Source organism: Rhincodon typus, chromosome 11 (genome assembly GCF_021869965.1).
Source record: "Rhincodon typus isolate 14 chromosome 11, sRhiTyp1.1, whole genome shotgun sequence".
In the NCBI taxonomy this organism is placed as follows: domain Eukaryota; kingdom Metazoa; phylum Chordata; class Chondrichthyes; order Orectolobiformes; family Rhincodontidae; genus Rhincodon; species Rhincodon typus.
In genome coordinates, this window is record NC_063342.1 from 24,586,762 (window position 1) to 24,613,998 (window position 27,237).

The 27,237-nt window shown below is 38.9% G+C and overlaps 1 protein-coding gene across 1 annotated transcript in view; it reads right to left on the reverse strand.

Annotated features, from left to right (window-relative positions):
- The window catches only part of LOC109927527 (zinc finger protein 654), a 43,751-nt gene that overhangs the window by 15,935 nt on the left and 579 nt on the right, over window positions 1-27,237 (reverse strand). The window contains exons 2-5 of the mRNA XM_048603062.1: window positions 18,033-18,178; window positions 11,440-11,521; window positions 11,102-11,237; window positions 2,688-2,890 (exon numbers count right to left, since the gene is read on the reverse strand). Coding sequence (XP_048459019.1) covers window positions 2,688-2,890; window positions 11,102-11,237; window positions 11,440-11,521; window positions 18,033-18,178 — 567 coding nt within the window. The remainder of the gene's footprint in view (window positions 1-2,687; window positions 2,891-11,101; window positions 11,238-11,439; window positions 11,522-18,032; window positions 18,179-27,237) is intronic.

Consider the following 27,237-nt stretch of genomic DNA (forward strand, 5'->3'; position numbering starts at 1 on the left):
ACACAGTATATAAAAGATAAATTGATCACAGTTAGAAAAGTAGGCATATCCACACATGGTATGCTATTTTAGAATGCCTTGGTCATCAGACTGAGACTGAGCCGAGGAGGAATTTCTTCTCAGAGGATGCATTGTCTTTGGAACTCCTTGTCACAAACAGCTGTGGGGGGCAGATTCCTGGTGTATATTTAAGACGGAGATAAATAAGTTCTTTATTAGTAGGGGAATCAACGGTAATGGGGAAAGGACAGAAAGTGGAAGTTATAAGTGTCAGATCAGCCACGATCTTATTGAAAAGCAGAGCAGATTTGAGCGTCCAAATGACCTACTCCTGTTCCTATTTCTTATGGTCTTATACAACATTTGGAACCATACATATTAATGTGCTCATCATACTTAAAAGGGAACGCATACATTGGCATTGGTGTTAAAAACACTAAAATGCCCATTAAAAAAAGCACTGTCCACGCCCAACAAGAAAACATTAAATTTTATGCACTTAGGTCCAAAAGAGATTGCTTAGTGGAGAAGAGGCATAGATGAAGTGAAATTTAAAAGATACATTGGACCATAGAGTCAATAACGGGGAAAATACTAATGGAGATTAAGTTTTAAACAAAGGCAAATAAACTTTTACTGAATAGGTAATAAATGCTGTATAAAGTTTACAAAGTAAGACAGGAGGGCAAAGAGATTGCATGCATTCAAAATATAGATGAATGCTAACCCAAATTTTGCAGACAAACATTGGTAATATGAAAAATTATTGTATATTACAAATGCAGCAAATGTGTTATCTGAACTAATAAAAGAATTCAGGAAATATTCAACAGTTTAGGCAGCATCTACAGAAACAGAAGCAGAGTTGTTGTTTCAAGCCAAGCACTGGGGAAAAGTTAGAGGTGATGCAATAAATATTAACAACTGAAAGGGAAATGTGGGAGAAGCACAAGGGAATATTTTCAATGGGGCTGTAAGGAGGAGAGATTAAAATGAAATAGTAACAGGTCGCAGGAAGAGGTAATGTGTCAAATGAAACAGAAATGTTGTGCCTAAAAGCAATCAGAATGATAGAACTGAGAAAAATAAAATTTAAACCAAAACAGCAAAAAGGGGATCATAAGTTACAATCTGAAATGCTTAATAAGATGTGGTAGTAGTAGCAAACCACTCAACCCATCGAATCTGCTCCACCATTCAATGAGACAATGGATGATCTGATAATCCTTTGCAAAGCTGTAAAATGCCCAGCTGAAAGATGCAGTGTTATTTCTTGAACTTCATTAGGACACTGAAAGTAGGTCAGAAAGATCATAGTGGGAACCAAATAGAGAATTAAAATGGCAGACAACTGAATATTTGGGCTCGTACTTTTGAAGTGAACAGAGGCTTTTCAGAGAATGGCTGCCCAATTTACATTAATTCTTACCAATGTAGGAAGGTCTGTACTGTGAGTAGTGAAGACAATGCAATAAATTTAAAGTTATGCAAGTAAGTCATTGGTTCATCTGAAAGGAGTGCTTGAGGGCATGGACAGTGAGAAGGGAAACAATCAGGAAAGGTATTGCATTTTCCACTCTGTGTGGAGAGGAGAGGGTTCGTGGGTTGTCTTGAGAACTGTCCATTTGCAATGCTGAATGAGCAGGAGGAGAAAGATGTTGGTGACAGAAACAGCATAAAACAGCCATTGAATAGAGGCTCATTGGGTAAAAACTGAGGACACAGGGTACCTTAATGTGGTTCTGGTTGGGAGGGAAAGATGGGAGATCAGGAATGCATTAAGTAGATGCAACAGGAACAGAGAAACTAGAAGAGAACTGAAATTTTCCAGAAAGAAGGGTGAGAAAGTCTAGTCAAGGCAGTTGTGGGAGCACATAGGTTTATAGTAAATATTTCCAGGGATACCAACTAGTAGAGAAAAGGGAAGAGTCAGATGTAGGCCATAAAGAGATTACAGAAAGGTGAGATAAGGGAACAAAATGGTTTAAATTTTGCAATTCAGGGGAATGAGAAACTACAATACACCATTAGTATGTCAGGGGAAAAATGACAGAGGGGGCTGTAGGACTGTAACAATAAACATTCCATATATTCCATAAAATGCCATGCACAGTCAAGACCATGTGAGTACCCATAACAAGAGTTTTCATTCTAAGGAAGTCGGTGGAGTTAAAAGTGAATTGTTTAACATGAGAACAAGTTCAGACAAACTGAGAAGGTTGGTGGTCATTGAGGATTCATCTGACCATGATTTGAGAAAGAAGCAGAAAGCACTCAAATGCTCTTGTGGGATGCAGATACGGAGATTGTAAATGTCCGTGCTGAAGAGGAAACTTTAATTGATAGATGGCATTGTAAAAATAAATTTATTTTCAAATTACTTATTGCTATATAAAAATGTACATTAGAGTACTTTAAAAATAAATTATTTTACCTACTTGCTCATTGCTACGTAAGATGTGCAGATTAGGTGGACTGGCCGTGCTAGATTGCAGTATCCAGGGATGTGTAGGTATTACATGGATAGGATAGGGGGCTGAGTTAGTGTGGGTCAGTGCAGATTCAATGGGCCAAGTGGCTTCTTTCCACACTGTAGGGATTCTATAATTCTAAGTCTACTGGAGTACTTCAAAATCTGACAGTTTTAATTTTTTTTTAACCAAATGAAGCACATCATGCAACCTTACCTCCTGCAACAGGACTTCTTCTGGTGATGAGCGGCATAGCCACGTTAAAAATAAGTGGAGAAAGTACTTGTTTGTGCCGGTTTGAGGATGGTTTACACAGTATTTGGTCAACGTGATTGCTTCTCCAACATGCTTATACTTCATCAAGTATTTCACTCTATATTCAAAGAACACTGGAGATTCTGATCCCAAGTATTCATTTACTGTTTAAAAACAGGAAATTGACAGGAAGACACCATGAAATAAGGTTTGCCACTGAAGTACATTTTTATAATCTTAGATTAATCCATTTCTGTAAATAGCAAAATTAGGTACGATCATACAATGAGTCTAAAACTATTAAGCAGTCTAATTACCAGACATTAGAACTGCTGATACAGGAAAACAGATGATTCTACTTGCAAATTTATCAGTTTTATTTTCATTGTAAATCGAGATGGTCAACCTTTCTTGAAAAAAGAAACAGTCCTTCAGATTATACACTGGATTTGTTTTCTTCTGTATCTTTTAAAAATAAGGTCACATAATGAAGTCTAGTACATTTTTTTTTAAGCAATCCCACCTCCACGTACTTTATCCTCATCTGTCAAAATTAGATGAAGCACAACTTAGGAAGTTAATTACTACTCTATACAGAATGAAACTGAAGAGCAGAAGAGTAGGAACGCTTAGCTGCGGTCATCTTTGCCTCTTTAGTAAAACCATACACTTACAAGCAGGCTTGTAACTTCAATTTTTGTTTCAGTTCACTTAATAATTGGTGCTTATGTCTCTAATCATTCTTTCTGTAATACCATGCATTCAGCATTAACCATACTGAAGAAATATTGATTCCAAAATTTACTGCTCTGTTTAGTTTACATTGTACTGTTAGGAAGTGTTTAACTACTAGCATAAACGTGCAAGTGAACAAGCTGAACATTTTAAAAAGAATATTTGAGTAGAACAGCAAAAAAACCTCTAATTGTACATACACAAACTATAATACCAAGAGACATTGCTTAATTAAATTTAAGCTGTGCAATTTAGGTACCAGCATATCAAATTGATATTAATTGATGCAAATAAGCATCTGAATCAATATATGATTTGCATGGACTATGCCCAAGTACTAAACAGGTTTGTAATTAAAACAATGTGGTTGACTAGGTAATTCCCTTCGTTGCTTTAATCACAACTGCTTAGACGATCAAGGGAATTCCAATCCCCTTGCGCTGGTTGTTTTTCAAATTTTCAGCTAGCACGTTGGTGATGTCAAGGTGAAACATCACAGGTAAACAAATTCCTGGCAGAGCTTTGTATTTTATTAATTTTTAAAACACGACTTTGAATAAATTTAATGATCCATTTACAGTCCAATAAGTATAAACTTAACTTAAAAAAATCTCAGGTTTCAATTCTATTATGCAAACTAGTTGAGCGGAGCTAGGGCTGTGGTAATATTGCCACAATCTACTCCATGCCTTGAGACTGCTAGGATGAAGGGCAGAAAATAATCAGCTAGAATTTTTGCTTCAATTCAAGGGCTCCTGCTAGCAAATGCAAGTGTGTGGAGATCAAACGAAAGCAGAATTTCCCTTATTGTAATTACCTATATTGCTCATAGGCCCACTAAATCTCCACATCTAGTTTCACACATGAAGATTGATGGAAGGTACTGGAAAGAATATACAGATCCAGACTGTATTTCAGAATAAAAGAAAAATTGATGGAATTTTAAGACTTTACCACTATTCCATGCACACAAATACTTATTCAGTCACCACTCCAGTTCTCAGTATGTTCTTAAAAAATAAACCAATTATTCTCAACCAGTTTGTGTAAAAAGAGGATTATTTATTCATTTGCCCCACCTTGCATTTTGAACTGATTAAGACTGGATGGAAAACAAACAAACAAATCTGCTCACCTAACTATAACTGGCCTTTTGAGAACTCCAATCCTTGAATAACCACATTCATTTTGCTACATATCTGAAGAGTCACACAACATGCCATCCATCCATTAATTTGCTCTTGATGTTTGAATTCTAATTCTGCTTTAATGAAATATTTTGGGTTTTCCAATGTGTATTGTTATGACTCGTGTGGGGAGTAATTGGGCATGATTACCAAGGGATGTCCAGCCAATAGACTAAACAGTTACTTATTCAGTTTCAGAGGCCACCATATTCTAAGCATCAGCTTATTACAGCCTACCATGCCTGATATTAATGCATAATGATCAATCTTCCCCAGATTCTGAACGGAGTTGCCTACCAAAACAGTGATTCAAGGTTTCTCTGATTGGATTTCCTGCTAAGTTTCTGTACTTATATCCTTCCTTGCACAGGTAGAACTTCAATTTCCTGAATTTTTTTTCCTCAGGGCTTCAAGCAGTTCACACAACAAAATAACAGCAAATGACAATAGATTTGACAAATTTTCCTTTCCATTGTATATTTCGGTAACCCACATTGGACACATTACAATCCCACTCAAATTTGTTTTAGATTGTTTTGCACTATTGAAAATTCAACTGTTACTCTATAAGAATAAATGCAAAATTACATTGTGCTGCCTTTCTATTACGACCTCTCGTTGTTAGTTTTGAGACTCTCCAATTTAATGCAGTGACCATTGATAATGACAGGCAGCAACAATAACAATCAATAGATTTTTGATTTGAAGAGTAACATTTAACATTATTCCAACATTTATCAACTTTGAGCAATCAAATTACCACAAACTAATAAAACAAAATCCAAAGCTGTATCCCAGGATATTAAAGGAAGCAGTTACAGAGATACTGGATCCACCAACAGTCATGTTCCAGGAATCCTTAGATTCTGGAAAATTCCTTGAGGATTGGAAAAATGCCTATGTAGGATCTTTATTTTAAAAAGGGAAGGAGACAAAAATCTAGTAACTAAATCAGTCATCAGGAAACAGTTAAGAGACTGCAATAAAAGATATAATAGTGGACCACTTAGAAATAGAGCAGGTATGCCTTAAAAATCATGCCTGACAAATTTACCAGATTTCTCTGCAATAACAAACAGGACAGAAGAGGAAGCATTATATGTGTTAGTTTGGATTTTCAGAAAGTATTTGATAAGTTAACAGACATGAGGCAACTTGATAACAGCCCATGGTGTTGGAGGTGGTATATCAGTATGGGCAGAGGATTGGCTAACTAATAGAAGACAGAGTAGGGATAAGGGGGATTTTTTCAGGATGGCAACTTGTAACTCATGGAGTGGCACAAGGATCAGTGTTGGGGCCACAATTATTTACAATGTATATTTACGACTTGGATAAGGGAAGTGAACGTACCTTAGCTTAGTTTGTGGATGACAAAAATAGGTGGAAAGGCAAGTGGTGAGGATGTCACATTGTCTGCAGTGGGATGTAGACAGGTTAAATGAGTGGGCAAAAACTTAGCAGATGGAATATAACGTGGGGAATGAGAGGTTATGCACTTTGGCAGGAAGAATAGAAGAGCTTACTGTTATTTAATTGGAGAAAGACTACAGAAAGCTATAGAACAGAGGGATTGGAGAATCAGAAAAAGCTAGCATCCAAGTTCAGTGGGTAATAGGGAAGGTAAATGGAATGTGGGCCTTTATTTCAAAGGGAGTGAAGTATAAAATTAGGGAGGGTTTGCTAAAATTACACAAGATACTAGTCAGACCAGAGCTGGAATACTGAACAGGTTTGAGCCCGAAAGGCAGTCCAAAGAAGGTTCACTGGACTGATACCAGGGATGGAGGGACTATTGTATAAGGTGAGCCTGAGTAGATTGGGCCTGTACTTATTGGAATATTGAAGAATCAGAGGTGATCCTAATGAAAGATACAAGGTTCTTGGAGGACTTGACAAGGTTGATGCAGAAAGACTGTTTGCCATTGTGGGAGACTCTAGGATCAATGAGTATAAAGTCAGATTAAGGGGTTGTACATTTAAGACAGAGATGAGGAGAAATTTCTTCTCCGAGGGTTGTGAATCTTAAATTTCTTTACTGCAAAGACTGGAGACTGGGTCGTTGAGTATTTTCAAGACCGAGATAGACAGATTTTTAATCAGTGAGAAATCAATAGTTATGGGGAAAAGACAGGAAAGTGGGTTGAGAATTATCAGATCAACTATGATCTCATTGAATGCCGTAGCAGACTCGATGAGCTGAATGGCCTTTATGGACTTACAATATGGATGAAATAGTTAAAGGAATTTGAACAAAGGACAACCATTGCAACATTTTTCAAAACAATTTAAATTTGATCTACCGGTTTTAAAAAGTAAAACAAGATTAGCTCTGATAGTGAGAGATGTCACCCACTGATGTCACCAGTGTCCTGATCAGTTAGTATGTTAACTTGTTTTAACAGCCAAACCATTTCAAGGAAAACCCTAAAGCTTTCTATAGTTATGTCAGGAATAAAAGAATGACTAGAGTAAGATTAGGGTCAGTCAAGGACCGTAGTGGGAAGTTGTGCACGGAGTCCGAAGAGATAGGAGAGGCGCTAAATGAATATTTTTCGTCAGTATTCACAGGAAAAAGATAATGTTGTCGAAGAGAATACTGAGATACAGGCTATTAGACTAGACGGGATTGAGGTTCATAAGGAGGTGTTAGCAATTCTGGAAAGCGTGAAAATAGATAAGTCCCCTGGGCCGGATGGGATTTATCCTAGGATTCTCTGAGAAGCTAGGGAGGAGATTGCAGAGCCTTTGGCTTTGATCTTTATGTCGTCATTGTCTACAGGAATAGTGCCAGAAGACTGGAGGATAGCAAATGTTGTCCCCTTGTTCAAAAAAGGGGAGTAGAGACAACCCTGGTAATTATAGACCAGTGAGCCTTACTTCGGTTGTGGGTAAAGTATTGGAAAGGATTATAAGAGATAGGCTTTATAATCATCTAGGAAGGAATAATTTGATTAGGGATAGTCAACACGGTTTTGTGAAGGGTAGGTCGTGCCTCACAAACCTTAGAGTTCTTTGAGAAGGTGACCAAACAGGTGGATGAGGGTAAAGCGGTTGATGTGGTGTATATGGATTTCAGTAAAGCGTTTGATAAAGGTTCTCCACGGTAGGCTATTGCAGAAAATACGGAGGCATCGGATTGAGGGTGATTTAGCGGTTTGGATCGGAAATTGGCTAACTGTAAGACAGAGGGTGGTGGTTGATGGGAAATGTTCATCCTGGAGTTCAGTTACTAGTGGTGTACCACAAGGATCTGTTTTGGGGCCACTGCTGTTTGTCATTTTTATAAATGACCTGGATGAGGGCGAAGAAGGATGGGTTAGTAAATTTGCAGATGACACCGAAGTCAGTGGAATTGTGGATAGTGCAGAAGGATGTTGCAGGTTACAGAGGGACATAGATAAGCTGCAGAGCTGGGCTGAGAGGTGGCAAATGGAGTTTAATGTGGAAAAGTGTGAGGTGATTCACTTTGGAAGGAGTAACAGGAATACAGAGTACTAGGCTAATGGTAAGATTCTTGGTAGTGTGGATGAGCAGAGAGATCTGTGTCCATGTGCATAGATCCCTGAAAGTTGCCACCCAGGTTGATAGGGTTGTTAAGGAGGCGTACGGTGTGTTAGGTTTTATTGGTAGAGGGATTGAGTTTCAGAGCCATGAGGTCATGTTGCAGCTGTACAAAACTCTGGTGCGTCTGCACTTGGAGTACTGCGTACAGTTCTGGTCGCCGCATTATAGGAAGGATGTGGAAGCACTGGAAAGGGTGCAGAGGAGATTTACCAGGATGTTGCCTGGTATGGAGGGAAGGTCTTATGAGGAAAGGCTGAGGGTCTTGAGGCTGTTTTCGTTAGAGAGAAGAAGGTTAAGAGGTGACTTGATAGAGACATACAAGATGATCAGAGGATTAGATAGGGTGGACAGTGAGAGCCTTTTTCCTCGGATGGTGATGGCTAGCATGAGGGGACATAGCTTTAAATTGAGGGGTGATAGATATAGGACAGATGTCAGAGGTAGGTTCTTTACTCAGAGTAGTAAGGGTGTGGAACGCCCTGCCTTCAACAGTAGTAGACTCGCCAACTTTAAGGGCATTTAAATGGTCATTGGATAAACATATGGATGATAATGGAATAGTGTAGGTTAGATGGGCTTCAGATTGGTTTCACAGGTCGGCGCAACATCGAGGGCCGAAGGGCCTGTACTGCACAGTAATGTTCTATGTTCTATCAGTATTTTTCTTTTAAAATGGCATGAAGGCACACTAAGTTAAACAGAATAAAAACATGGACATACGAATTAGGAGCAGGAATAATGTTTACAGACTGATTTCCATATGTTGAATTAAGCAGCAAAAATGACTGAAATTTACAAAGACGATTCTGTAAATCTGTAGTTCAGTGCCAACATTAGTTTCCTCCTTTCCATTCAGAACCCTGAATCCTCTCTAAGGAAACCCAGGCAGAAATGCATCTGTGACAAACAGGCAGGCAATTGAAAATTATGGTCCCCAAGTTGGCTGCCTGGACCTGCTAATTTGGCCAGACCCAGAAACAAACCCCCAAGAAGGTCCTCTGACTTATTCACCACTCCGCACCAGGTACCCAAAGAACAATCAAAGGTTTTTCAAGGAAACTTAACAGGGGTGCAACCACCCACAACATATACATGGTTCACAATCTCCACAACATATAGAATAAATAGTTGAGCTAGGAAACCATGAACTACCTTAACTTATAACTATACACCGTTGCTGCGATCAACACCCTCCATCCAATGTCCCTGATGGAAAGCTGGAGGACTCTCACGTAGACATTCCTCCAATCGGGACCCGCACCACCCAATAGGATAGAATAGGGGTATCCAGGCAGTGAATAAAGGAAGATAAGTGGATGGTGTGCAGAAGCCCATACAAGGAAACTCCTCCATGCCACAGAAATGACCCAACCTTCTGGTTCAGAGTAGTGATATTACCACTACACCACAAGCGCCCTAGTTTTTGAAGAATTATTTTTAACCAATCTCTATGGACAAGTTATTACACGTCACTGGGTTAAATGGGACTTGAACTTGGAACTTACTGCCCCAGAGGAAGGAACACCATCACTATGATGCAAGAGCCCCAAGAACCCAGCTCTTAGCTTTTAAATCAACTTGTTCAGGAACGTAATGACATCTCTGGAGCAGGTGGCATTTGAATTATTAAGTCCAAAGAGCATCAATTGTTCTCCATCAACCCCAGACTTGTCCTGGTTTACCTTTGAAAGGGACCTGCATTTTTAGCTCTGATACTCAGCTCCTGCGCTCTATCAACCAACAAGATCATGTCTGACCTGATCGCCCCAAACAGCCTACCCTCAATAACCTTTCAAGAATCTATCTCTGCCTTCAAATGATTCAAAGACTCTTTTTTGCCTCAAAAGGCGGTGCAAACAAAGTCCAAAGATTCATGACCCTCAGGAAAACAAAAATCTATCTTAAACGGCTGGTTCCCTATTTTTAAAAATGACTCTCGGGTTCTGGATCACCCCACAAAAAAATCTTAAGATGCAAATGGTCATGAGTTCAACAGGAAATATTTCAAGCTTTCAAAGTAAGTGCTAGAAATACTCAGAAGATCAGGAAACATTGAATTTCTCTCTCCAAAAACAGTGCCAGAACCTCAGTATTTCAAGCACTTTTATTTTGTTTCTGACTTCCAGTATTTGCAGTACTTTACTTTTAATAAATCAGGAAAATTCAGCTCTGGCCAAATGGAGTTACGGGTTGAGCAATAAGAGACTTTTACTGGCTCAGATTAACCTACTGGCAGAGCAGCATTTGCACTGTATCATTCTTTGCTGGTACATCATGGTACAACTTGCTCACTTTATCATCTCCTGGAACTTGTACCTTTAAATAATTATGCATGTAGTCAAGTTATTACTCTGGACTAAGGTTCAAAAGGGGATTAGTTAACTCAGTTGAATGAGTGGTTGGTTTGCAATGCCAACAGAGCAAATTCAAATCCTGCGCCATTTAAGATTACCTCGAAAGAATTTCCATTTCAGCTTCTCCCCTTGCTTGAGGCATGGTAACACCCTCAGGTTAAACTAATATCAGTTGTCTCTCTCAATGGTCTGCTGAGACAATGGCACCTTTACCCAAGCTTCCAGAAAGTTTTCACTCGAAGTTTAAAATTCAACCCCAAAACTAGCAGAGCAGAACAGAAGAGGGGCAGCTGCTAAAGCATTAACAGTGTGCATTAACGAGTGCATCCAAGTTCTTTAAAATTACAGGAACAGCAGACAGGGAAAATGCTATATGAAATAATACTACTGTAGCTCAACATTCTGCCAAAGTCCGTCCTTGAATAAGGTCAAACCTAAAATTCAAGTTTTAGCAATGCCATGAGCACTTGTTTAAACATTTCAAATGAGATTTCAGGGAAATAAAAATGTTATTAATCTGCTCCATACGTACCTAATTCCTGAGTTACTAACTCTTGGTTAAGGATGGACACCAGTACTGGATTTTGCCATGGGCCTCCATTTCTACTCAACCTGATTAGTACATCAAATTCTGCATTTAAGTCATTTTGCAAAACGTTGTGACATTCCTGTAGAGAAAATGTAAATTAGAAATTTGAAAACAGGGTCATAAATACAATGTTTTAAAATAAGAGATATGACAAGAACAAGCGACAAAGCAAGCATACTGTAACATAACTTTTTTTTAAAATCAATTATACTTACTATGTTGAAACTAATTTATGTAATTAACAAAGTTTCCAGGACATTAATAAAAACAGAAAATATTACCTGAATGGTTTTTAAAAATTCTTCCCAGAACCCTTTAGATGAATCATCTTCAATGCAATATAGCAATACTTCAAAGCAGCTCCTATAAACAATGCAGTAAAGTTGAAAGCAGAATCAGTACAAATATTCCAGATCTTTGGAGACAACACAACTATTGCAGTTCTTGGTCTCTAAACAAATGCTTCAAAACCTTAAGTATGAAAATTACCAGCTAAGCCACACAAAAATCAACAAAAGTTTGATAACAGTTGATGCTGGGAATACTCAGGAGGTCAGACAGTATCTATGAAGAAGGAAATAGAGTTAAATGCTTCATGTAAAAGACTTTTGTCAGCTGCTGAATTACATGTACCTTTTGTAAATTTCTAGCAGTACATAATGACAGTTTTCTATGGCATACTACTGCAACCATTGGCTCATGTTGAAAGGTATGTACTGATCCAACATTTACATTCTCATCAGTTAAATTTGTTTAGCTTAAAAAAGGAAAGCTTACATAAATATATCCCAATTCTTTTCAGGATGCTACCACTCTTCAGTTATGTGCTGATGATTAAATAAAAGACATTTTAAAAGCCACAAATGGATCATGACTGGCAAGGTACTGAAAATATCACTAGTTTTGGTTCAAAAGGGAAAACAGGTCATTGAAAATTGATATGATTCAAGAGTCATCCTAAATGCTTGGGAATGTTGGCATTGCCAGAGACATTTGCATCCCATAAAAATTTAAATTAACAAACACAGTATCACATCTCTGATAGTTTTAAATGTCTTATTTTAGGCAACTGCAGCAGCTCTTTCCTGCAAAGCAAGTTTCCACAAACAGTAATTTAATGAATGATCAGTGAAGCTGTTTTTGGTTGATGGAAAAATGGAAGGCCAATTTTCTGAGCAGTCCCAATTCATCACTGGTTAATGCAGTGACCTTTAACATTAAATAGAAACAACAGACCGGACCCCACTATCACACCAAACTATTAGCCTGAAGTGTGTTTCATTCTGGAGGGGATCTGGAGCTCTCAATCGTTTAACCAAAAGTAAGTATACTGTCACCTCAGCCAAGTTAATTATTAAGTAATGAAATATGTACTGCATAATAAGCGAAGGTTTGATTACACCTTCACCCCTTTCTGAGTGTTGAGACCTCCACAGATCTGACAAAATGTCTTTGACGACTCAAGAAAAGTACTGTGGATACTGGAGATCTGAAATATAAAGTGCTGGAGACTCTCAGTAAGTCTGACAGCATCTGTGAAGGGAGAAAGAGAGAGAATTAAAATTAACTTCAATATGACTGCTCAGAAAAGATTTTCCTATTTAGCATATGAAAAAAGGTTCAAGTGCTATAGTACTGCATTACACTGCAAATGGTTTTTAATATCATTGCAAAAGTCTGAACTTAATAGAGAATCCAGGTTTATCAAAACAAGGCAGGATTTCATATGATAGTAGGAACTGCAGATGCTGGAGAATCGGAGATAACAAGGTGTAGAGCTGGATGAACACAGCAGGCCGAGCAGGAAGGCTGACGTTTCGGTCTGAAGAAGGGTCTAGGCCCAAAACGTCAGCCTTCCTGCTCCTCTGATGCTGCTTGGCCTGCTGTGTTCATCCAGCTCTACGCCTTGTTATCTCAGGATTTCACATGGATTGCTACTCCAGAGTCGACACAGTCGAGCTAATAGTGCTGTGTAGCGATATGTGTAATGGTAATCAGAGGGTGACAGGAGAGGATAGAGTGTACAAACACAGAAGTACATCAAAAAAAAGGTCAGAGGTAAGGAAAGAGACAATATTCGAGGCCCTTAATCTTAATGCACGCAATCATAACAAGGTGGGTCAAATGACATTCCTTCTGCCATAATAATTACAATTCTGCGGAGATGGATAAATTGATAGCAGAATGCACAAAACAATTATGATAACCATTTCAGAGACAAGATTGCAAAATGACAACAGGCAGGCTCTGAATATTCAGGGTTGTTTGACATTTCAGCAGGATTGGGGCGGGGGGGGAGGGGGGGTAGGAAAAGAAGGTGGAATAGCTCTCCTAATAAAGGATGAGATTGATGCTCTCATGCTGCCTAATCTAGGCAAGCAAGACCATGACATATCAGAAATTCACAGTTTAAGGCCAAGAATGTTGATCTGAAGCAAGAAATTTAAAACTTAAAAAGTAACTAATGTAAGATCTTGAAGTAAAAGCTGGCTAATGTGGACTGGAAAAATGTTTAAAGATAAGATGGTAGAAAAGCAGTGGCAGACATTTACAGAGATATTTCAAATCTTTCAAAGATACATTCCGTTGAGAAAAAAAGATCTTATGAGAACGATTTATCGTCCGAGGGTAACTGCAAAACTTAAGAATGTTGTCAGAAGAGATGTACAATGCAGCCACAGACTGATGAAACTTCAGAAATCAAAGGATGACCAAGAAAAGAAAAGGCAGAAATTACATCAGCATGAGAGAAAACTGTCTGAAAAATTAGAAAATATTTAAATACGTAAGAAAGAAAGGAGCAGCTAAGACAAGTATTGGCTCCACAGAAATCAGTCTAAGTAGCACACCTCTGGGTTAAGTGTTCTGTATCTACCTTTACAGTACAACACAGAAAATACATCAAGTATAGGAGAAACAACAACGGTGGAGGAACGTCAAATAATCTCTGACACTAGAGAAAAAGTGTTAAGAAAATAAATGGAACTAAAAGCTAGCAAGCGTCCTGGACTCGTTGGCCTCCATCCCAGGAAGAAGGTGGAGCCAAATAGTGGATACATTAGCTGCCATCTTCCAATACTGCCTAGATTCTGGAAAAAGTCCATCAAACTGGAATTGTGCAAATGTAATATCTGAATTCAAGAGGGAGACAAAAAGCAAGAAAGTATACGGTAGATAGCAAGAACTGCAGATGCTGGAGTCAGAGACAACACAGTGTGAAGCTGGAGGAACACAGCAGGCCAGGCAGCAGAGAAGCAGGAAAGTTGACATTTTGGGTCAGGACCCCTCTACAGAAACGTCCCTGGGCACTGTAGTTAGTCTCACACCTGCTATTGGAGAAAATATCGAGAAATGAGGGGGTAGTAGTTGGATTGTTAGAAAATCAGGCAGTCAAAACATTTTTGTAATAGGTAAATTGTATTTGACAAAACTAAATTCCTTTGAGAATGTAGTAAGTAGGATGGATAATGTGGTACCAGGAGGTTTGTTTTTAAGACTTCCAAAAGGTATTCAATAAAATACCAGACAAAAGGTTACCATACAATAAAGAGCTTATGGGGTTAGAGGTGATAGCTTAGCATATATAAAGGATGGACTAACTAATGGGAAACTGAGTCATTACAAAGGGTCAGTTTTCAGATTGCTAGGAGTACCACAACAAGCAGCACAGAGGCTCAAATAATTAATCTACAATAACTTGGGCAAAAATTTGGCAGATGGAAAACAATGCAGGGAAATGCAAGGTTGTCCACTATCTCAGGAAGAACAAAAAAAATCAGGATACTGTTTAAATGGCAAGATAGTGCAGAATTCTGCAGTATAGAGGGATTCTTGCATCCTTACTTATGAATTACAAAATAGAAGGAAAGTTGGTACAGTATGCATTCAGCAAGGTCAACCGTATGTTGGATTCATATTGCAAGTTGGAACATAATCACAATTGTTACAGCACAGGAGTTGTTCATTTGCAGTATGATCTAGTGCCAGTCTCCTGCTTTTCAACCATATCCATGGGCACCATATTTATTCAAATAATTGTCCAATGCCCTCCTGAATGCCTCAATTGAACCTGCCTGCACTATATTTCCAGGCAGTCCATTCCAAACCTTAACTATTCAGTGTGAAATAGTTTCTCACATCACCCTTGCTTAATTTGCAAATCACATTAAGCCTATGCCCTTTCAGCCCTTTTTCTTTTACAAGAGGAAACAGCTTCTCCCAATCTACTCTATCCAGCCTGCTGACCATTTTGTAAATCTCTATCAAATTGTTCTCAGCTGCCTTCTCTCAAGAGGACAATAGTCACAGCTTCTTCAAGCTATCCTCGTAACTGAAGTTTCTCATACAAGATTTATAAGACGGTGTCAGGAATAAGTAGTTTTGCTGTACTCGGTACATGACAGACCGTATTTGTATGTAGCCTTCTCATGATCTTGTGATGTCCACAGGGTCTGGGAGACAAAGAATTCAACTGCGGGTAACATACGCATGAAAGAGAAAGGAAAAGGCAATAATGCAGGCCAGCAATATGGTTAATAATATCTGGGATGTTTATAGGGAGACAGAGCACACAAACATAAGAGGGAATCAATAAACACATCCATCATTTGTGAGAAGACTGATGAATACATAATACACACAGCCATAACAACAGGTATAACCTGATCATTAAGAGGAATTTTTTCCTTAATTCACTCATGGTACATGGGTGTCACTGTCTGGGCCAGCATTTATTATCCATCCTAGTTGCGCTTGACAAGGTGGTAGTGAAGAGCTGCCTTCTTGAACCACTGCAATCTATGTGCTACTTGGGAATTCCAAGATTTTGAACCAGCAGTGGAAGAACGAACGGTGATATATTTCCAAATTGGATGGTGAGTGGCTTTTTTTTTGGGGGGCGGGGGGGTGCGCTTGCAGGTGGTGATGTTCTCATGCTTCTGCTGCCCTTGTCCTTCTAGATGGAAGTAGTCATGGGTTTGGAAGATAACCCCCAGGAGGCGATATTGACAGTTCAGCAATAGTAATGCCATTGTAAGGTTATAATTCAGAGTTGGCTGAAATTGACTAGAAAATAGGTTAAAGGATAAGATGATAGGTAAGCCGCAACAGACATTTAAGGAGTGTTTCATAATTCTAAATACAGCTCCATTCTATTGGGGAAGAAAAACTCTGGGAAACATGATCATCCATGATAAATTGAGACAATTAAGAATGACATCAAATTGGAAAAGTATATAATGTGAAGATTAGCGATGCACCAGAATATTGGGAAAATATTATAAACCAGATAAAAATAACCAAAGGAACGAAATGGGAGAAAACAGATTGAGTAAAAACTAGTAAGAAATATTGAAAAAGACAGTAACAGCTTCTATAAGTATATAACAGTTAAGGTGGCCCCTTGGGTTGGGAAATTAATAACGGAGCCAAGAACAAGGCAGAGACTAAATAAATAATTTTACCCATCTTCAGGGTAAGAGAAACTGAAAAAAATCAAGGCGGGGGGGGGGGGGGAGGGGAGAACGAGCAAGGAACTTGAAACAGTTAATTCTTGCTCGAAGAATTTTAGGACTAAAAATTGACAATCCTGAACCTGATAGCTTGCATCTTAAAGTCTTAATAACAAGTTGCTACAGAGATAGTAGACATACTGAAGAATCTATACGGGGTGATTTCAATCAAAGGTAAACTGCAAACGTAATACTCCTTTTCTAGAGAGGAAGGACATAGATAGCAGGAAACTATGACCTGGTTGGCCTAACATCTGTCATCAGAAAAATGCTAGAATCCATTATCAAGGAATTAGTAGCAAAATGTTTAAAAACTTGCAATGCAATCAGAGTTGACACGGTTCAAGTAAATGGTTTGACAAGGTTATTACAATGCTCTAAGGATGTATCGAGCAGGAAGCAAAAAGGGAAACCAATAACGCAGTGTATTTAGATTCCCAAAAGGCATTTGATAGTGTGCCATAAAAAAATTTCCTGCGCAAGAAAAATGCTCTTAGAATCATGGGTAATATATTAACAGAGAGAGAGACTGGTAAACTAAAATCAAATCAAGACAAATGGGTCATTTTCAGACTGCAAACTGTAACAAATGAAGTGACAGAGGAATCAGTGCTAGGGTCTCAACTGCTTACAAGCTACATTAATACCTTGAAGGGAAAGTGCATTACCACATTTGCTGTCAATACTAGGATAGGTAGGAAACCAAGATATGGAGGTGATGCAAGCTAGCAAAAGGATGTGGAAAGGTTACAGATCATAGCCAGAAATCTGACAGATGGGATTAAGAAGGAAAAAAAATTGTGAAACTAACACTTCACTAGCAAGGAAAAAGAAAAATCTTATTCAAATGGAGAGACTTCAGAAAGCTACCGTACACATGGAGATAGGTGGCCTCAAACATGAAATCATGAAAGGTTTGGTTTACTTACCCATGTTTGATCTAATGCTATGAACTACACAGTACACAGAATAGTACACGTGCATTAGAAGACAGTTCAAAATATAAGCACATGTACGAAAATACAGAGTAAAGGCCCGCTTTGCTGAAGCTTTCCTTACAAGGCATTCTGCTTCATACCAGGAACCCGATGAGTGAACCTCCTCTCAAGTGCTTCCAAAGCCAAGTATATCCTTTTCAATTAATGATAGAGCAAACAGTACTCTAGGTGCAACATCTCCAATGCCTGGAAAGTGATTTGCAAGACTTCCTTACTTTTATACTTCTTCACCCTTGTAACAAAGGCCAATATTCTGTGTGCCTTACCAAATACTGGATGTATGTGACTGTGAAACAATTAACATCTTCCTACCTTTTTTTAAAAAAAAAGAGAGATAATAAAATGGATTTTTAAAAAATTACTTACAATGCCAGACGGCTCAAGACGTATTGGATGTGTTCACATTCTGGAGCAAGAAAGGGTCTAGCTTTGGTAAAACAGCAAATAGCACTTTTAAGCACATGAACTAGTGGCAAAGGTACCTGCCATCTCCCAGCATGCCATTCAGTTACCTGTTTGAGGAAGAGAAGACTGAAGGTTAAATATTGTTGCAAGACCCTAAACTATTAGTTTCAACACTTGCTATTTTACCAAATAAAAGTTCCCTGATGTTTCTGTATCAAAATCTAAACTTTAAATACAGTTGTCTTGTACATAAAATCTGAAGTTGACCCTTCATAAATGATACCATTCAGTTCTGCTTATAAGGAGCAACCAAGCTTTGGTGAATTACTCTAGAAGGCAGAGTAAAATCTACAAATTCAAGGGTTGTTACATGATAATATCATGAAGTACTTGGTGCTTCATCCCTGACAGCCCCTTGACCTGGCATCAGAATTAAACTGCCATCAGGACAGGAAAAAACGTGGCAGAGAGATCATTACATCAATCAAGATGTAGCGGCAGGATAGAAAGCGTTCAGACTCTGTGCCTGCATGCTACCGCTCACCTGGCCGGCCATATTTTTTGTTTTTCTTCATTTCTTAATCTGGTTTGTATCAAAGTTCACCTTTTTCTCTTTACTGTGACTGTGATGGTGAAAGGCAGTAGCGAGGATCTGCTACGGCAGCGGCAGTGTGGTGGATCCGAACGTCCGATCCTCGTGGCCATAGCGGCTACGGTTTTATTAAAGGCTTCATTGTCGGTGGGTCTGGTCCGTTCCTCCTGGCAACAGTTTCAGTGGTAGCTTTAGCGGTGGCGGATGGTGGTTCCCGTTCATTTCTCACGGCTATAGCCATGGCTTCAGGCAGCGACAGAAGTGGTGACAGTTTCAGTGTTAGTGACTTGGTGGGTCCAGTCTGTCCTTCGTTTCTTTCTATGGCAGTGATTTCAGTGTCAACTTCAGTAGCGTGGTGGGTCTGGACTAGAAATTTTCACAGGTGGCTGCAGCAGCAGCAGCAACAACACGATCCTGTGGCCAGTCCAGAAATCCAGATTGTCATGGAGGGAACAAAAGATGAACTTTGTCCCAACTTCGTCTCAATTATTTCTTTTTATAATTTCTGTAATTAAGATTGCAAATTGTGGCAACTTACACACATCTCACTGTATTTTCATAAATAGAAGTGATAATAAAATGCTATTCTATTCCTCGTTGGCAGATTTTTGCAAAGTCAGCAAAACGTTATTTAACCACTGTGTCGACCAGTGGTGCCATTACTCTGACGGTTTTCAGAAAATAGCACTTATTCTAGATGATACCTTGCTATTTAATGTGTTGTTTCTGTAGTTTGAATTGCAGCAAGAATATTAATTATTAAGGTGAGGCCACTTTAAATCCTTAAAATACATTATTTGAGGAAATCATATTTTGTTTATATGAGTTTGACTGCTAATGATTCTGACTTGTGAACTGTCAATTGAGCAAAAGTATACCAACCTAAAACAAAAGCTTAGGTGATCAAAAACAGTTAATTAGATGATTTTTTTTCCAACTCAGCCGCATGTAAACAAACTTCGGTTATTTAAATGAAAATAAGTCCCCCGAATTGTTGAAAACATGCTGACAATAATGTCCTTTGTAACATGTTGTCACATGATTGCAGAAAAGCAACAAACTTCCTCTAAAAAATACTAACTTTGGTTTATTTTATTTCTTACTTATTCTTAATTATCACATCAAATGATCGGGATGCAACCCACCCAAGTGCCGTACCTGCTCCACTTCAAACAATCACAATTTATCCCCATCCCAATGTTGAATAGCATAGACCTATTTATTAAACAAAAAATTGTAATCCTGAAGTGTGTTTGGTCCAATGACTGTATATACCCACAGTTTACATAATCTACCCATAACTCAAATGGGAATTCTACAGGATAACAATCAAGTTCAAAAAAAGTTGAACTGTGATTCTATCACCAAGTAAACAAGTGCCTTTAAAAGTACTTTACAGTAACAAAGAAAAGATCTATGTGGAAGAATATTTTTAAGCCAAATTTTAATCATCTTTATTTTGACTTAAGATAATCTTGTCACTGCATATCTTAAACTAGGAATAGGCATTTTAAAAAGCTGTAATATCAGCTGGTGGCATTGTATGATGCTATCTTCTCACTTCACCTTTGCAGTTCACTTTATTGCCTTGATTCTCAAAAAAAACTATGCAGCATCTTACATAATATGCATCTCTAAATGGATTTGACAGCATTGTAAAGTCAGAAATGAGGGAAATTGAAACAGTCTAGCCTATTAGATGCAGAGATGAACCAAAAACATCCAGCCCTGTCCAAGGCAAGCAATCTTCTGGTGAAGTAACATCCCAAAACCCCACAGAAATGTAGATGTGAAGGTAAGGTCTTAACAGACCATAGGGCTGCTCTCTCATTAGAGACAGATTACTGGCGTTGGTTTGACCTGAGGGGCACCATGCTTCAAGTGTGGAGAGAGGTTGAGGTGGACAGTTCTTCATGGTAACCTCAGCAAGGGCAAGAATTGAACCAATGCTGCTGACATCACGCTGCATCACAAACCAGCTATCCAGCCAACTGAGCAAATTTTTTGCAATAAAAGGCAAACATTCCATTTGCTTTCCTAATTACCCATTGAACTTGGATGCTAGCTTTGAGATTGATGGACAAGTACATTTACATTCCTCTGTCTGCAGTCTTCTACTGTCATTGGCTACTTAGGTAATAGTCAGATCCTCTATTCTTCCCGCCAAAGTGCACAATCTCACATTTTCCCACATTATACTCCTTCCGCCAAAGTTTTGCACACTCGCTTAACCCACATCTCTGCGCTGACTCGGCTGTCATCATCACCACTTGACTTCCCAATGATTTTTATGTCATCCAGAATCTTGGCTACCGTAAATTCACTTTCCTCAACCAAGTCATTATTATAAATTGCAAATAAATGTGGCCCCAATAATGGACCCTCTGGCACTCCACTGGTTATAGGTTGCCATCTTGAAAATACCCCCTTATCCAAACTCGTCTATGAGTTAGCCAATCCCCTACTCATGCTAATAGAAAACCTCCAATTCCATAGGCTTTAAACAAGTAGCCGGATGTGTTATCAAACCCCGTCTGAAAATCCAAATGCATTACATCTAGTGCTTTACCCTTATCTAGTGCCTTTCATGAAGCCATGCTGACTTTGCTTGATCATACGTAAATCTAAATGTTCTATTACACGCTTTATAATAGGGTCTAACATTTTCCAATAACAGATGTGAAGCTATCTGGCCTATAGTATCTTTTTGTCTCCTTCCAGTTTTAACCAAAGGTGTTATTGATGGCAGTATTCTAATTCTCAGGGACTTTTTTCCAGAATCTAAGTATTCTTGGAAGATTACAACCAGTGCATCCATTATCTCTGTAGCTATTTCCATTAATACCCAAGGAAGCAGTCCATCAGGTCCAATGGATTTCAGTCTTTTGCCCCATTAGTTTCCCTAACACTTTTTCAACTAGTGATATTTATTATACTTACTTCCTCCGCTCAGTTCTGAAGGAGTGTCACTGGACTTGAAACATTAATTCTGCTCTCTCTCCACAGATGTTGCCAGACCTGCTGAGGTTTTCCAGCAATTTCTGTTTCTATTTCTGAGTTCTAGCATCCACAGTTTTTATTTAAGTAGGTAACTGCTGACAGCTAGAAAATAAGAGTTAACGTGGCATTGCCAAAGGGAAACTGTGAATGAAGCTTCACAAATAGATGTGATAGATGCGACTCCAGACCTGACAATATGGTTGACTTTTAACTGCCCTCGAAATGGCGCTTAAGTCACTCAGTTCAAGGGGCACTTAAGCATGGTAATTTAGTAATAAATGCTGACTAAAACCAGCAACATCCACCTTCCATGAACAAATGAAAATAGTAAATTTGGATTTCCACTTCAGCAAGAACAGAAAAGTAGACTACTGTTCAAATTGACAGACACTTGTGAATGCTTCGATACAGCGGAATCTGAATGCCCTCGTACAAGAATCACGAAGTTTGCAAACAGGTACAGAGCAAATATTTTGTAAGGTAAATGCAATGTTAGTCTTTATTGCAAAAAGGCAAAATACAAATATTTTCTTATGTTGGCATTGACGAGACTGCACCCAGAGTACTCTGTACAGTTTTAGTCTTCTTACTTAGGAAGGAAGTACTTGTATCAAAAGCAGTTCAGACAAAGCTGACTCTGTTGATTCCTGCCATGAAAGGGTTAACATATAAAGAATTGTTTAACCTATCTTCATGAGAGTTTAGAAGAACGAGATACGATCATAATCAAATGTAAAAGATTTGGGGATTTCTGACAAGATTGGGGAGAGGACGTTTTCTGTCATGAGGGAGTCTAGAACCAGGAGACACGGAGTTCCAAAAGTGTCTCATTTGAGATGGAGATTAGAAGAGTCATTAGTTTTGGAATCGTCTTCCCCAGAGAGCAATGGAGGAATGTATCATTCAGAGGTAGTAAGAACTACTGATGCTGGAGTCAGAGATAAGAGTGTAGAGCTGGAGGAACACAGCAGGTCAGGCAGCATCAGAGGAGCAGGAAAGCTGACGTTTCGGGTCAGGACCCTTCTTCAGAAATGGGGGAGGGGGATGGCAGCTTTGAAATAAAGAGAGAGAGAAGGGGTGGGGATGGGAAAGATGGGTGGAATGGCGATAGGTGAGTGCAGATAGGCGGTGGTAGGGATTGGTCAGTGAGGTGGGAGGAGTGGATAGGTGGGAGAAGATGGACAGGTTGTCTCAGGTCAAGGAGGCAGGGATCAGAGGGAGGGTTGGTTACGGGATGAGGCCGGGGGTGGGGAGATTTTGAGACTAGTCTAGTCCACATTGAGACCATTGGGTTGTAGGCTCCCAAGGCGGAATATGAGGTGCTGCTTCTCCAGTTTCCGGGTGGCGTTATTGTGACACTGGAGGAAGCCCAGGATAGAAGGAGCAGTTAAAAATGGTTCGCAACTGGAAGGTGCTGTCATTTGTTGTGAACAGAGCGTGGGTGCTCTACAAGGCTGGCTCCAAGCCTCCACTTGGTCTCACCAATGTAGAGAAGGCCACATCGGGAGCAGCGGATGCAGTAGACCACAATTAGCAGATGTACAGGTGAACCTCTGTCTGATGTGAAAGGTTTTTTTGGTTCCTTGAATGGAGGTGGGGGGGGTGGGATGGATGTAGGGGCAGGTGTAGAACTTCCTGCGGTTGCAGAGAAAGTTGCCTGGGGTGGTGGGAGTGTGCAGCAGATGAGGGGGTCGTGGAGAGCACGGTCCCTACAGAAGGCAGATAGAGGTAGGGAGGAAAATATACCCTTGGTTGTGGGGTCAGATTGCAGGTGGTGGAGAATGATACGTTGAATCCAGAGGTTAGTGGGGTGATACATGAGGACCAGGGGGATTCGGTGTTGCAGGGAGGGTATGTGAGGGCAGAGGTGTGGGAAATGCAAGAGATGCAGTTGACAGCATTTTCATTTTGTTGCAGGGAGAGGAGTTGCGAGGTTGTACCATTGACTATATTCAAGGCTGACATGGACAGAATTTGACCTACAAGATAGTCAACGTTTATGGGAGGCAGCAGTAAAGTGGAGCTAGGGCCACAATCAGATCTGTCATGAGTTTGTTGAATGGCAGAGAAACCTTGTAGGTACAAATCCTGTGGCTGTTCCTTATAACTGTATTCTTATTGTTCAGTTATTTAGTTGACAATGTTTCCTCAAATATGATTAAACAGGTCTGTTCCTCAAACTCTGTAATTAATAGAATAGTATTTGCAATTCAAAAAACACTTCACTCAATCTAGAGTGCTTTGGAAAACAATAACCAAAGTTATCATTCCTTTCCCCATTTCTTTCATGATTGGTGTGAAAACAATCAGATTATAGAGGCTAATTTATCTTAGGTCCAATTATTTTGATGCCTTTCTTTAAATAAAAAAGAACTTTCAATCAAATAATTTACTCCACTAGACATTTTTCAGGCTTCTGTGCCTTTTTTTGCTTTTTTTTAACCCCAGCCAAACAAGACGACATTATTAATTTAACAAATCTGTCATTTCCTTATGGCCCATTATAGTGTCAACTGCTCCTGTCATTCGTGGGCCTGCATTACTGCTCACTCTCAACATATTTTGCCAAATTTTCACCATAAGTTTTCTTTATGCTGCTTTTTCCTTCTTATCTGTATATTTTGTCTTGTTTATCGGACTCTCCTGTCAGCCTTGTTTCTACCAAGGTGTTTCTCCTTACCTGTTGCACAACTTAGTTCTGTAGCTTGTGTTTCCCTATGAACAGGGGGTTTCCCTTCCCATCCTGCTGTCGGGACACACCTGACTTCCTGCCTCTTACGTGACTGCATTCTAGAGAAAACAAATATTTCTCCCTCTGTCAAAGTGCCTTTATTTTCTAACTCCAACAACTCCAAACAAAAGTGACTCAAGAAATAGATAATTCCTGTAACGTGTTCATGAAATGCACACTTTCCACATTTGTGCTGCTAAAGTTGGCATTATCTATTCTACACTTATTTGCTGTACAGCAAATGGATGTAAGTTGATTTATATTTGTTAGTTTATTATGAATATTTGAGAAAAATTTAATACTAATACGAAGGAGCTGGTTAGATTTCTGCACTGTTCCGCTATTGATTTTGATGGTTTTAAAAGTTTTGTTCTTACATTTTTCTGTTATGTGCTGCCATAAGGTCATACCTTCTCAATCTGACTCTCAGGCATGGTGACCCTCAGGTCAAACCACCACCTTTCTGATAGAGCAGCCTTATGGTCTTCTGGGAAGATGGTAGCTTTACTTTTTACTATTTTACTTAATTCACGTATTCTGCAGTATAAGGAGACTTGGGATGATCACAGCAAATTATAATAGATGAATGCAACTTAAAATTGCAAGTCAATTAAAGTTTACAACTGAAGCAGGAAAAGACCATTCATTACATCCCACAGAAACTAGCAGGATAGAGAATCTCAATTAAGGCAAGGCTATAATAAACCAACTTTCTACTCTAGTTGCTACAGATCAGCTTTACAGACATTGATGATGCATGCAATATCCCTTTGGACAGTTCTCCCATCGATAGTTCAGTGATCTAGCTCTCTACTATAATCAACAGATCAATTTGTTTCAGAAACAAGACCTACTGCAACACCAGCACTGTACAGGTAGCTCCATGATTTAATTCTGACTTCTGCCATTGAATATACAGAAGTTATCTGCAACTTAAGTGACTTTTTTAGAAAAATAATTTGTACAACAAGCTCAGCAACTCATTATATCCAAGTTGCTCTGAAAGTAACAATAATTTTGCCATGCAAAACTCAATTTTGCGAGCTTAATTAAAGCAGTGTGATAGCAAATCTTCCATGTGATATCATAAGAAATCCAAGAAAGCTAAAATAAGTATATTTATATAGAGTTTTAAACACTATGAAGTGTTGCAAGGTGCTACACAGGAGGGTAATAAAGCAAAATTTGACACACAGCAATCAAAGAGATATTAGGCTAGGTTACCAAAAACTTTGTAAAAGATTTAAGTAGGAGTAGAAGGTAAAAAAAAGAGACAGATATTTATGTCAGGCTGTTCTAGAGCCTCGGTAACTGAAGGCAGTGTTACCAGTAGTGGAGCAATGAAAAATAGAGTTGCTCAAGAGGTCAGAATTGGAAGGGTGCCACTTCAGAAGACTGTGTGCTGGACAAGATTACAGGAGAGAAAAAGGAGAAGTCATGGAGAGATTTGAAAGCAAGGATAAGAATTTTAAAATCAAATTGTTTAACTGAGAACCAGTGTGGGTCACTGAGCTTGGGTAATGGGTCAACCAGGACTTGCCACAGTTAGGACAAGAGAGTGTTTCAGATGATCTTAAGTTTACAGTGGTACAACCTCAGAGGCTGCCAGGGTCATGCCTAATAGGTAAAAGGACATTAATGAGGGTTCCAGCCGCACAGGAGATTAGGCAGATATAGGTGATGTCATACAGGCAGAAATAGACAGTGTATGTAACGGCAAAGATATATTGGCAGCATATCAAACTAAGGTTGTGAACAGTCGGTTTTGGCCTCAAACAGTCGCCAGTTTGGGGAAAGGAATCGACATCTGGGGAATATGAGATAGCAAGGTGTAGAGCTGGATGAACACAGCAGGCCAAGCAGCAAAGCTGGGGAATAGTTTGCCTGCAGGGCCCAATGACAATGGCTTCAGTCCTTCAAATATTTAAAATGAGAAAATATTATTTCTTCCAGTACTAAATGTCAGAAAAGCAATTTGAGAATTCCAACTGTAGAAAGATGAAGAGAGGTGATGAGATAGATAGATAGATCTGGGCGTCATCAGCATATGAGTACCCACAATATAAAAGCACTGCTTGAAAATATAAAGCCCATACATAATGTTCAGTAGCTGTAATGACCATTTCAATCAATAAATCTTGCTAAACTTTTGAAGTACGACACCTTCATTAACATAGAAATAATAAATGCAGCAACTGAAATATATTTAAGACAACTGGAATCATACAAAAGTCCTGTGCAGTTGCACGTTATATACACTATTAAACTGCTTTCTGGAACACTCAATCTCAACAGGTTTATCTTACAATCTTCTTTCTGTCCTCAAAAGTCTGAAAAGCCACCCTTCTTAATTTTTATCCCATAATTCATCCAATGAGGCACTACACCATATTACAGCATCATTTTTACACGTATATATATCTAAACATTGATGGGAAGAGACACCTTTAGAGCATATGATTAACAAGCTGAATATCTAAACCATGCAGCAAATACTGTAAAACTTTGAGGGAGAAAGGTATATATCCAGGTTCACATCAGGACATAAACAAAACAGTAAATGTCTTAAGAAGTAGTCGATTATTCTCAAATTACGTTTTTTTCCCCTCCAGATTAATCAGGTTTGTTGAAGAAAAGGAAGCCAGTTTCTTCTCCACATTGAAAACATCAAAGCCCTTTGTAGTTACCAGATATTAAAATTACTACAACATCGAAAATTATTCATTTACACTGCACACCGAAGTCACGTCTTTGTCAAAAAAAAAACTTTAGTTTACGCCATAGAGATTGAACAGCAACGTTGATGCATTTTGACAGTTAAATACAGTCCTGGGGGGGGGGGG